The sequence below is a fragment of the Podarcis bocagei genome (assembly GCF_964188305.1).
Source record: "Podarcis bocagei genome assembly, chromosome: 4".
Taxonomy (NCBI): domain Eukaryota; kingdom Metazoa; phylum Chordata; class Lepidosauria; order Squamata; family Lacertidae; genus Podarcis; species Podarcis bocagei.
Genome location: NC_138128.1, coordinates 37,272,102 through 37,284,503, shown reverse-complemented (window position 1 = coordinate 37,284,503; position 12,402 = coordinate 37,272,102). Strand labels below are relative to the sequence as shown.

The window sequence follows — 12,402 nt, the reverse complement described above, 5'->3', positions numbered from 1 at the left end:
CTAATCTACCTCACAGGGTTGTTGTGAGGATAAAATGGGGAGACGGAGAACCATGTACCTTGAGCTCCTTGGTGGAATGGTAGGATATAAATGTGATGATGATGATGATGATGATGATGATATGTGTTTGTGTATATGCCTAAACACACACAGGCTGACTTGACTGAACAGCCTTAACCATTGCCTTAACCATTTTGTAACCCTTTGAAAAGTTGTTGTTGTTTTAGATAATTTTTAATCTGGATGGCCAGTTGCTGGAACACTTAATATTGAAGAACTCAGATAGTTATTTACAAATCAAAATATGTGCTATAAACGTCCCTTAGGCATTCTCATTGTTTCAATGACCTTTTTGCTTTATAAAAATATTTGATTTGGTTGTTTAAATGCTGCTTACTCTGTCTCCATTGCATGTCTCCCCAATTTACCCCCCCCCCCGCTGCAAAGATAAACATCAGATTGCTATTCATTCTGCTGCAATGATAGTTCTCCTACTCATTACATCGGGACAGGATATTGTGCTTTTGGCAGGATATCAGAACTATGGTGAGGACAACAATGGAGCAGTCACAAACTTTGACCGCTAGAGGCCCTTAGCAGTTCATTAAATTAAAATGCAGCATGCCTTTCTAGTTTGGGAAAAGTCCTGAGTACTGCTTTAAGTAAAAGTTCAACATTAAGAACCAAATAGCATTTATTTTGTAGTTTGGAGGGACTAGCACAGCTGATATGAAAGATTACTGGTTAAATTCTTATCCAGCCAGCTACAAATGGGCTGTCGTTTATAACTAGAGCCAATCTGGCAGTTCCTTTAGCTGGCTGGCTGCAGTCTAAGAACTGCTTACATAAGTGGTTTTCTTAGGAAGAAGGAGAAATACAATGTGCTCTGTTTTCACATTACACAAGAAGTTTGCATAGCAAATTTGTGAGACAGTTCTGCATCTGCTGTTCCTATGTAGCGTGAGAGGCAATCCTAGGATTGGGCTGAAAGCATGCAACAGCTTTAGAGGTTCTTCTTGCCCTTACTCTCCTTCAAATGGTGGTCTCATTGCCTATTCTGCTGCATTGCCATACAATGGCAGGACCTATGGCAGGGTTAAGCCATCTAAGCTAGTCTTGGAACAGAGAGTAAGTGCAAATATGATGTTGTTATAATGGAGGCATCATCTAGCTTTGGTTACAACACTTGTCTAGACTTCTGACCGCAACTGAGACGGGACCAAGCTAGATTTAACATAGAAGTTACATAATGGTGGCTCTCCTGTGGATTTTTAAAAAAGTTAATAGCACTTGTGTATGTGTTTGTGGCAAATAGGTTTGACAGAGGGAGAACAGTGAATCCTTTCCACCCAGGCTATTTTCCTAATTTAAATGAATATCTAAAACTGCTATTTGACCTACAAGGGCAAACACACTGAGGGACCTATATGTCTCCCCCATGGGGTGAACAGTTTGGGTGCAGGATGCAATTTGAACTTTTATTCAAATTTAATTTTATTTCTGCATTGCAAGCGGTTGGACTAGATGACCCTCGGAGTCTCTTTCAATTCTACAATTCTATGATTTTATGAACTAGAAAGCAGCCTGGGGGAAAGAGCTGTTTCTGCTTTCCTTCAGCACTGAAGTCCTGTTCTGGATCCCTTCTCTGTCACCTGGTGGTCACTGTTATGTTTGTTTGTTTGTTTGTTTTAGGAAGATCTTTGTTTTTATCCAAACCTATTGTATAGGATCTGTTGTATAACAAAAACTCTGGGGCTTATGGCCTGCTTTAATAGAATTTTCAACTTTAGAGGGCAAAATACTCCCTTTGAGATGAAAGCAAATCGAAGATCTCTCAGTTCCAGAACTGTACAGAAAGCAATTATACATTTGGGGAGAAAGCTTTTGGAAAATCTAGTTTCCAATTTTAGACCTGAATAAATGTGAATAGCTTTGACACTTCTTAAGTCTCACTCTTTTCCTCTCCATTTCCATTCCTATTTTCTATCTGCTTTTGGAGAGCTTGAATAGAGTGGTGGTTGAAAAGAGATATGATGGGAAATCATTATCTCATTGAAATTACAATAGATAGTAAACTCTATAGGTTCAAGAGGACAAGTCCTTGTGAGTTCAGCCGGACTTATTTTCAGGTAAATGGGCATGGATTGTGACCTCAGGCCAGCTGGAAGGACAGCAGGTGATAATAGTAATGTGGTAGAAAATGGGAAATGTTAAATACATTTGAGCACCATATTTGAAGCATTTAGAGATTTCTCATTGAACAATTAAGGTTTTTATTTGTTAATTACAGTTAATGATTGAGTCTTCTGTAGATTAACAGAACTGGAAGGTCCTATTTAATCAGCTGTATTTGTGTTGTGCCCAATATGCTGTCTCATTTTGGGAGCTGATTGCTTCATTGACATAGATTTCTTACTTGGCAGTTTTGTATTACTGCCATCGGTTACGTAAATAAAAAGTCAATAACCCAACTTTCCCTCTAATTAACTATCTGTAATTGTGGGCATTCTTTGTTTATAGCAGTTTGGTCCACTTTTTCTTATGTCTATATGAGTAGGTTTAATTCTATACTGTTGGGACTCGTTGCATCAAATCCATAACTTCTGTTATGTAATTCTGAACTGAAACTTATCAGTATGCATGTTGGTAAATACCCAGTCAAATTAGCTTAGTTTTTAACTTCACAATTAGAGATGCAGGCATGTCTTTGACTTAACATATTTTATTTTAAATACGTAATTTACGTTTTAAAAAGTCAATCCATTATTTAAGTTAAAAAAAGTTTCTTCTTTATTGATCATATTTAATTGTATTTTCTTCTTCCAGAATGCAAGCAGAGTTGTTCGTCTTCTTTTAGAACACAATGCAAATCCAAATGTCTTGTGGAGTGGCCACTCCCCTCTTTCTCTGGCTATAGCTAGTGGAAATGATCAGGTATGCTATCTTCCCTCCCCTCCCCTCCCTCCATATTTATTCTTTGAGAAAATCTGCGGACATTGTTGCCACATCAGATGGATGATTCCAGTTCTTATTTAAACAGTAATCAGTTGCAAGTGGACAGTTTTAATCAATCTTATTTGAAGCTTGTAAAAGGGAAAATGTGCATATTATATAACTGAGTTATATATAGTTCTAACCTTTGTCAGAATCTTACAGGGCTCTAGGAGGTTACAAATCCCTATAGCACAAACGATAAATCACTTTTATAACCTGCCCAGTTTCATAGTTTTGCTAGTATATTGATGCAGACTTCAATATTACCATTAAAAACATTATCGGATTTGGGTTGGAGGAATGAGGACAATGGTAAAGGGCTGTGACTTAAGGCCAAAGTACATTTCATTTTATTCACACGGTTTGGCCTTGTGTGGCTGATTTATTTAATTTAACACATGGCTGGTACAAGCGCCCCTCCCCACAGGCCACGCATCAGGATGTGCTATGCAGGGTGGCGAGACTTTTGTTCCCACTGGGGTCCCACTCAGAATCCACCCCCCCCAAACAACATGCCTGCTATTTACAATGGGAAGAAATTCTTCAATTAGCAGAGCACCCTACTCTGACCACACTGCGGGCAGCTGCCTCATAGAATCATATACAGTCGTACCTTGGATCCTGAATGCCTCGGTACTCGGACGTTTTGGCTCCCAAATGCCGCAAACCTGGAAGTGAGTGTTCCGGTTTGCAAACGTTCTTTGGAACTCGAATGTCCGACGGGACTTCTGCAGCTTCTGATTGGCTGCAGGAGCTTCCTGCAGCCAATTGGAAGCCACACTTTGGTTTCCGAATGTTTTGGAAGTCTAATGGACTTCCGGAAAGGATTCCATTCGACTTCCAAGGGTATGACTGTAATTGGAAGATGCTTAAGAAGGCATCCAGTCCAACCTCATGCTCAGTACAGCAATCCTGCAGCTAAAGCATCGTAGCCGATTGCCATTCAGTCTCTACTTAGAACGCCTAGAAACACCTAGTGAAGAACGCACAACCTTCTGAGGCTCCCACTCTCTCTTACCAAGAGGTTTCTCCTAATATTGACCTGAATTCTGCTTCCCTGAAATTTCCACCCTACAGTATAGTCCTGCCCACTGGAGCAAACAGATCAAGTCTCCATCTCTTGCATGAGAGCTCTTCAAATTTGTGTAGACCAATATGATGTCTCCCTTTAACCTTTGCTTCTATTTAGGCTAAGCGTTCCCTTTTATTTCAACCTCTCACCAGATTCCTCACCATCTGCTGGACATGCTTAGACCTCGACTGCTACTTTTGTTGCAGAAGGTGGTGTGGTGATGGCAATGGAGGTCTTGTTCACAAGGGGAGGGAGGAATCTGGGCAGCCGGTCCTGCTTCATCCATCGAATTAGCCTTGCCCTGTTTCTTAGCTATGCTTGCACCAGCAGCGAGATTCAGACAGAATGACCATAAATTCTGTTAAATGCTGTTCTGATTTAGCAGATCCTTGAGATCACATTAAGTGGTAACGTGTATATTGAGATGCTTTCCAAGATTTTTCCTTGTACTGCATTATTCAGGCAGTGGCTGAGCTTCTGGCTGGTGGAGCTGAACCAAATCTCCTACTAGGCCAAGCAGTTGGAAGTGCCCTGTGTGCTGTCGCTAACACAACCTATGAATTTAAGAGGACGCTAGCAAGTAAGATTGCATTGGTAAGAAAAGAGTTGATACCTGCGGGTGGGGAAACAGGGAGAAAAATGGGCGTAGCAGAGATGTAGGTGCAAGTAGACCTGTGGAAGTGCTGAGGGGTGCATAGAGAGAGGAGAGGAGGTGACTGAGAAAAGGAGTTGTAGAGAGACGTATGAGGAGGGGGGGAAAGAAAAAAGGGTCTAAAAAGTGGGGTGCAGACGTTTGATGGTGAAGAAGCGAGATGACGTGTTATGGGGTGTCCTGATATACATAGTGTGCTGTCGAGTGAAGAGAGGGAGGAGGGAGGGTTCGAAGACAGAGGTTCAGAGATCTGTGGTGTTACAGAAAGAGAAGTGTGCATACAATGTGGCTCAAAAGGAAAGAAGATTCCTGATGATGGGTGAAAATGAAAAGGTTTAGGTTGAAGTTATTATTTTAAAAAAATGCTTTCATGTGGTTAATGTAGTGAAGCGTGTTTTTAAGTTAGTGATAAACAAAACAAAAATAAAAGTGGCCCTCAGAATGATTTGAGTTCTGCCTTGCCACCCAAATAACTGGGCAACTACTGAGTCTAGTCACTGTATATCCGCTGTTTGTAAAGAAAGTGTTGTGACCATAACTCCTCTTAACTCTGTTTTGGGCTGTATGTGGTACTTAAGGGAGTGGTCGCATGAGCTTCTTGATGGCCTGCATTCATTCATTCATTTATTTTATTTTATTTTATTTTATTTTATTTTATTTCCCATGTTTCCCCTAGATTAATTCTCTAATAGCAGGAGGTGCAGACATGTTGATGCCAATTACTATTGGGGATGAGACAAGAACTGCAGTGGGAACAGTGGTGGACTATGCACATTTCAGAATCTATCAGGTATCTTTTCAGTGCCTCGAACTACAAAAACATGTTAAAAATATGTGAACTTTGCTGCTATAATTGACAAAAGAAATCAGTGCCAAGTGCCACAGATTGCTCTAGCATCTGTTCTCATTTTCCTTAGAACTCAATTTTATCTTTCCATTGACCTTTTACTTCCACAAAGATTTAAAGAGATTTTGATCAGACATTGCCTTTGGAAAGAAAATGAATTCACACCTGATTGCAAGGTTCCCTTTAAATTATTATTATTAGCAATCACCTTACAAGATCAGAGGTTGTGGGTGGTGAAAAGTGATTTTCAGGACCAACCTAATGTGACATGAAGAACATACTTGCATTTACTGTACATGTTCTTTAAAATGCAGATAACAGGTGATGGCTTGGGGGATGATAGCAGGCATGGAGGGCGAGTTTAACAGTTTTAGAGTTCCTATTTGCATTAGGAGTACCACTTATTTAGCAGAGCAGTGCTGATGGAAATGGCTATGAGGAAAACAAGTGCAACTCAAGCTGCATGTACATTTCTTTCCTATGTGTGAACATGTCTTTTGTTCTCTGTCAACGTGTCTGTCTGTGTGTGTGTGTGTGTGTGTGTGTGTGTGTGTGTATAATCTCTCTCTCCCTCTCTCTCTGTATGTGTGTGTATTTATTTCTCAATATTTATAATTATATAAAAAGTTATATACATTTGTCTATCTTTATAATTTGCTGTTTCTGAAACTTGTTTCCAAGTTGCATGCATGACTTGTGCAGTGTATTTCCCTGGTTATTACTGACTTATGAGAGTAAGCATATTCTTGTGAAAATAAGAGCCCCCATAAGTCCTTGCTCCTTTCAAATGACATAGTAAAGTAAGGGTAAGAGGAAATTGTAATGGATTTAGGGGTTGCTCGTGCGTAAGTTGCCGCCACTGCTGGCGAGGTTACCTGGTTAAACCCTTTCCGACTGAACAGCCTCCAGCATCGTGACTGTCTCAGTCGCTGGCAGAATCCGTCAGTGGGCGTTTCTTGAACCTTTTCCAGCATAAAAGTTGTTTGACGCCAAGTCTCCTCCTACTCTCCCTGCGTGGAAGTCTTCTGCGCAGGGAGGTCGTGGGCAACGGAGTACCCATACTCTCTCCGCTGGTCTCCGGCGAGGAGTCCTGGAGCCTCCTCTCCGATTCCCCCACCTGCCCCCCTTCTCCACTGGTGTTAGGCTGATTTCCTTCCCCAGCAGATGGGCTGCCTCTCTCCCTACTGGGACCCTCTCTGGCATCCCTCTGGAGCCTTCCCTCTGCCTCTAGCTCCGATGGCAGTTCCCTGACAGAAGTGTTGGATCATTACTTTTTTTTTTTTGAGTTGGCTGTTGTGTTTCCTGAGCTAGGGAATAGGGCAGGGTTGGCCATTCACCAGAAAGTGGTTGAAAGGCTGGAAGCCTCTTTTCTTCAACGGACCTGCCTGCTCTGCAAGTAATCTAGACATCACCATTGAGCAATAAGGACACAGCAGTTACAGAGCCCCATGCACTTGGTGATGTCTGGCTGGCGGCTTTTAAGTTCTGTTAAGTGTGCTCCGCTTCCCAAGTGGTATGGAAGTTCCAGGAGCAGAAACTTCTCCGAGCTTCAATTTCTTTGGAAGGAGGGATCCTTCTTAGCAATGGGAACTCACCCTGTCGCGGGGATTTGAACCGCTGACCTTCTGATCGGCAAGTCCTGGGCTCTGTGGTTTAACCCACAGCCCACCCGCGTCCCACACTATCATGCAGCTGCTGGGTGACCTTGGGCCAGTCACACTTCTTTGAAGTCTCTCAGCCTCACTCACCTCACAGAGTGCTTGTTGTGGGGGAGGAAGGGAAAGGAGAATGTTAGCTGCTTTGAGACTCCTTCGGGTAGTGATGAAGCAGGATATCAAATCCAAACTCTTCTTCTTCTTCAATCTTACAGGGTATTCTAATGCTAATCTTACTGGCGTCATAGTGGTTTTCCTGTGCAACGTTCTCGCGCATTCCCTGCAAATATAACAAGGAAGTATATTTTTGGGAAGGTACAGATCTGCTTCCTCGCTGGCATCTTGTGGGTGTTTGTGTTTTGCAGGATAAGAGAATGCTCCATACACCGTACCATGCCCTATCACCAACAGAGAGGGAAACCTTCACCAGCCGTAAAAAGTTGTTGGAGTACCTCAGTGAACGGCTTCGAGAGTGTGTCACGTCGAGAGAAAAACAGTGGGATAGAGAGGAAATTCGAAGACTCAAATACGGTGAGGCCAAGCAAAACCTTTGGAAGTGTAACAATATTTTTAAGAATCTGCAGTTTGCTTGTAAGCTTTGAGTTTTCAAATTCAATCCTCACCCCCCTTTTTTTAATCTTTTGACACTGAGACTTGAATGCACTCCAGAATTTGGTACCCCAAGGGTGAATAAGGACATTTAAGCTAAATCAAGAGGAATTTTATTGTACTAAAAAGGAATTGGCATATTTGCTAATGATGTTAAGACAGAATCGATGAACGGCACAATAAGAATAGGTTGAATAATAGAGTCTGAAATTAATAGAATGGTTAAAACTAACTATATATGGCATTCTAAAAGCATGCCTGAAAACATGTAGAAAAACAAGGATGCAGTAAATTTGGGCAGGGAAAGTGGAGGTGGTAGGATCATAGAACTCTAGAGTTGGAAGGGACCCAGTGGGTCATCTAGTCTAATCCCTGAAATTCAAGAATCACAACCAGAGTCCCAAATCTCTGCCAAAATGGCTTCAAAAATGTATCTTTATTCTGTGCAGGTGGGTTGGAGAAAAGGGATTAACATTTTTTGCTTCTTTCTGGTAGGAGACCATGGCTTAGTTATATGGGCATGGGGGAGAAGGGAAGAGTGACAGGTTATGCTGTCTTGGTTTAACATTTCCAGGGGTCTGATTCTTTTTTGTTTAACTTTAAATTAGATTTACAAGTGATAAGAGAGGACAGCCAATATTTATAGTGAAGAAGATAGCAATCAGTGCCTTTAGTAGGAAGTGTTGCAACTCAGCTTGTCTGAGTGTGCCCTGAGTTACTGTAATGGATGTTCTCTCCTTGCCACTCCAGGCCAAAGCAGAACTTCCCTTCTCAGGTGCAGGCTGCTATTCTTAGACCCAAAGCTTGATTTCAGGGGTACTTCCTAACATTTCCTGCTATTGTTGGTGTACTCCCAACACTATAGGAGCTGCACAGTGGTCATGATCCTTATCTACTGTCAGGGGTTCAGGGGCAGAGGCACATGGGAGGCAGGAGAGGGAGGACAATTGGGCAGAGTCTGAGGACAGCGAGGAGGAGGAGGACTGTGGCCCAAGGGACTCCATGAGCTTCTCCAGCGAATCAGGGGATTCCCAGGAGGGGGCGCCTGTAGCTAGGGCGAGAGGAGCCCCAGGGGGGACTCATCAGGGAGAAAGAGCCAACAGGGAATCCCAAAACAGCAGCTGGAGATCAGGGCAGGCTTCCCCTCCAGAGCGCAGCGAAGGGGGGGGGGGAGGTTCCAGTGTGTCAGGAGAAGCAGCTCCGTCGGCTGGAACGGAGGAGAGGTCAGAACAAGCTATTCTCCCGGAAGGGGAGGGGAGCAGTGAGAGGAGTGACGTAACCATCAGGAGAAGGGTTGGAAACTGGGCGCGCGCGCCAAGTTCAAATGTGCAAGCGCGCGGGGAAACGGAGAGCCCGGGGGAGGAGCCAGGTCCCAAAGCCCGCAGGAGGGAGGGAGAGCCATCGGGAGATTCAGCGTCTGAGGAATCCAGGAGGGGCGGAACTCCAGCGGGCAGAAAGACCCTGCGGAAAAGGAAAGACAGGAGGAGGTGGAGCAAAGCAAGCATCTTAAGCTGGTGTAGGGGAGGGACCGACTCAGAGGGGACTTCAACGGTCTAAGGCTAAGAGACGTGGGGCTGCACGCCTCGGTTGTGGAACCAATAATGAACTGCAATAAACATCCTTGTATATAAGAAGAACTTGGCGTTGGTCTTTTGTGAGCTGAGACCTGAGGCAGTCCTGACATCTATGCATTTTCTGTTTGGTGGTTTTTCCTGTACTCTTTTTGGTACCTGCTTAAAATATTTTTCTTTACTCAAGCCTGTCCAGATAATGCACAAGTTACATGCATTTTCTTTTTAGCTACTGTTTATTTTAATAATCAAATATCCAATAATTTTGGATATTTTGAAATACCTGTTTTAACTGTTTTTCTAAAACCATATATATATATATATATATATATATATATATATATATATATATATATATATATATGCTTTCGTAGATTTTCACGGGTACAGGAATGCAGGTTTTGGTGTCTTCGGGTGTCTTCCCGTGTAAGAGTTGGGGTGTCTAGGCGACGTTTCGACGAGGTCTCACTCGTCATCTTCAGGCTGGTGCTTTCGGCTTCTTGTTACTGGAACAGAGCAGGATCTCAGTGTTTGAGTTCCTATAAATACTGTTGAGGGGGTGTGGTGTATAGCCTCCAACGTTCTGGGCAGAGAGGAAGTTCCCAGGTTAGTGTGTCTTTTCTTCTTTTGTTCATTAATTACTTGAGGGATATCTTGAATATCACTCAAGAAATCACTCAAGATATCCCTCAAGTAATTAATGAACAAAAGAAGAAAAGACACACTAACCTGGGAACTTCCTCTCTGCCCAGAACGTTGGAGGCTATACACCACACCCCCTCAACAGTATTTATAGGAACTCAAACACTGAGATCCTGCTCTGTTCCAGTAACAAGAAGCCGAAAGCACCAGCCTGAAGATGACGAGTGAGACCTCGTCGAAACGTCGCCTAGACACCCCAACTCTTACACGGGAAGACACCCGAAGACACCAAAACCTATATATATATATATATATATATATATTAATGAACAAGTGATATAAAATTTTGGTAAGGAAATAAACAAGGAAGGAAACAATCAATGAAATGAACTCATTAAATTCCAAGATATTTGAAACATTAGTAATTGTTTTCAAGTGTATACATGCTCTGGCTTTAGGTAAAAAAATCTTTAATATCTCCTTTTGCATGTTTGTTGTTGTGCAGGAAGAAGGAAATCTCCAGCGGGAGCAATGGAAGGAGATGCACCCAAGTAAGATCAGCATATAAAAATGTAAATTCACACTGTCTGTATTAGCTTACAGAAGTCTATATGGCATGCTGTCTTGCAATGTTTCTCTCTCCCCATTGGACCCACTTGAATAAGCCTAACCACATTGGCCTCTTCTGTGGCCCTGTACATGTAGTGCTCAGTTAATTTACTATGATTACCTGTTAGTTAATTTACTATGATTACCTGTTAACAGAGTTTTGCAGGCAACTCCCAAAGTGGTGTGAAACTATCAGTTAGGGGGGAAAACATTCAGTAAACTGGAACATCGGCATTTGGGCCAGTTGCCTATAGACAGCATGTGTTGAAGAAACAGACAAAGTAAAACAATATACTTTCTTCTCAAATCCTAACCAGAGTTGGGGGAGAATAGATGGTATTTGGATCACTAAGGAATTGATACAGAATTTAATCAAATCTGAAATTCTCCCACAGACTATATCTGATCATAACCCAGTATATTTAGAGTTAAAGGGTAAAGAGACTAGAGTACTTAGATGGAGAATGAACGAATCTCTATTTAATGATCAAAAGATGGTGATTAAGGCAAAAGAAACAATTGAAGAGTACTTTAAGTGGAATTTAAATAAAGGGACAGCTTTAGCAATGGTTTGGGATGCAGGGAAAGCCGTCATGAGGGGCTTTCTAATTCAGAAAAACAGTCATCAAAGAAAAGAAAAAGAGAAAAAGAAGGAGGAGATCTTGGTACAGCTAATGTAGAATGAAAGACAATTAACTACTAAGCCAGGTGATGAGACTATAAAACAAAATATAAAGTTATTACAAGCCCAATTTTCTATGATAGTAAACCAGGAGATTGAGGGGAAAGTTAAAATGTTGAAACAGAAGAGTTTTGAATCTGCTAATAAAATAGGAAAATATTTGGCCTGGCAACTAAGAGAAAGGAAAAAACAAAATACGATTTGTAAGATAAGGGATGGAGACAAGATAGTGGAAGACCCAAATGAAATAAAAAGGTTGTTTCAGAAATACTATAAGGATCTATATAAAAGAGATAAGGAGTCAGGCCATGATATAGAATGCTATCTGAAAGAACATCATTTACAACAGATATCAACCAAAGAAAAAGAATTATTAAATCAGCTGATTACAGAGGAGGAGGTAAGGAAGGCAATATCAAAGATGAAAATTGGCAAAGCGCCGGGGCCAGTTGGTCTGTCAGCCAAATATTATAAAGTATTAAGTGATCAAATAAGCCCAACCCTATGTGAAATGATGAACAGTATTTTAAAAGAAGGGAAGACCCCGAACACCTGGAAGGAAGCCTATATTACACTAATTCCCCAAAAAGATGTGGATGCTTTAGAGGTGAAAAACTATAGGCCGATTTCGTTATTAAATAACGACTATAAATTGTTTGCGGATGTAATGGCAGAAAGATTAAAAAAAGTACTAAATAACAGAATCCATAAAGATCAAACGGGCTTCCTTCCAGGAAGACAATTGAAGGACAATGTAAGAAATGTGATAGATATCATTGAATATTTGGAAACCAGAATAGATAAACAAGCCGCTTTGATTTTCATTGACGCCGAAAAGGCCTTCGATAACGTTTCTTGGTGCTTCCTGATAGAAAATCTAAAAACGATGGGGCTGGGTGAAAGATTTAGAAAAGGTATAGAAGCTATCTATAATGAACAAAAAGCTAAGCTAATAATAAATAACTCAACATCAGAATTTTTCGACATATCTAAAGGGACTAGACAAGGCTGCCCCCTGTCTCCTCTGTTATTTATAATAGTACTTGAAGTACTTACTAAGAGACTGAGA

General features: G+C 41.6%; 1 protein-coding gene across 8 annotated transcripts in view; it reads left to right on the top strand.

Annotated features, from left to right (window-relative positions):
- ANKMY1 (ankyrin repeat and MYND domain containing 1) overlaps positions 1 to 12,402 on the top strand; it is a 41,518-nt gene that overhangs the window by 20,834 nt on the left and 8,282 nt on the right. For all 8 annotated transcript variants that reach the window (XM_081192536.1, XM_081192535.1, XM_081192538.1 and 5 more), the window contains 5 exons: positions 2,827 to 2,934; positions 4,529 to 4,660; positions 5,395 to 5,508; positions 7,586 to 7,751; positions 10,548 to 10,593. In XM_081192536.1, the coding sequence (XP_081048662.1) occupies positions 2,827 to 2,934; positions 4,529 to 4,660; positions 5,395 to 5,508; positions 7,586 to 7,751; positions 10,548 to 10,593 (566 nt within the window). The remainder of the gene's footprint in view (positions 1 to 2,826; positions 2,935 to 4,528; positions 4,661 to 5,394; positions 5,509 to 7,585; positions 7,752 to 10,547; positions 10,594 to 12,402) is intronic.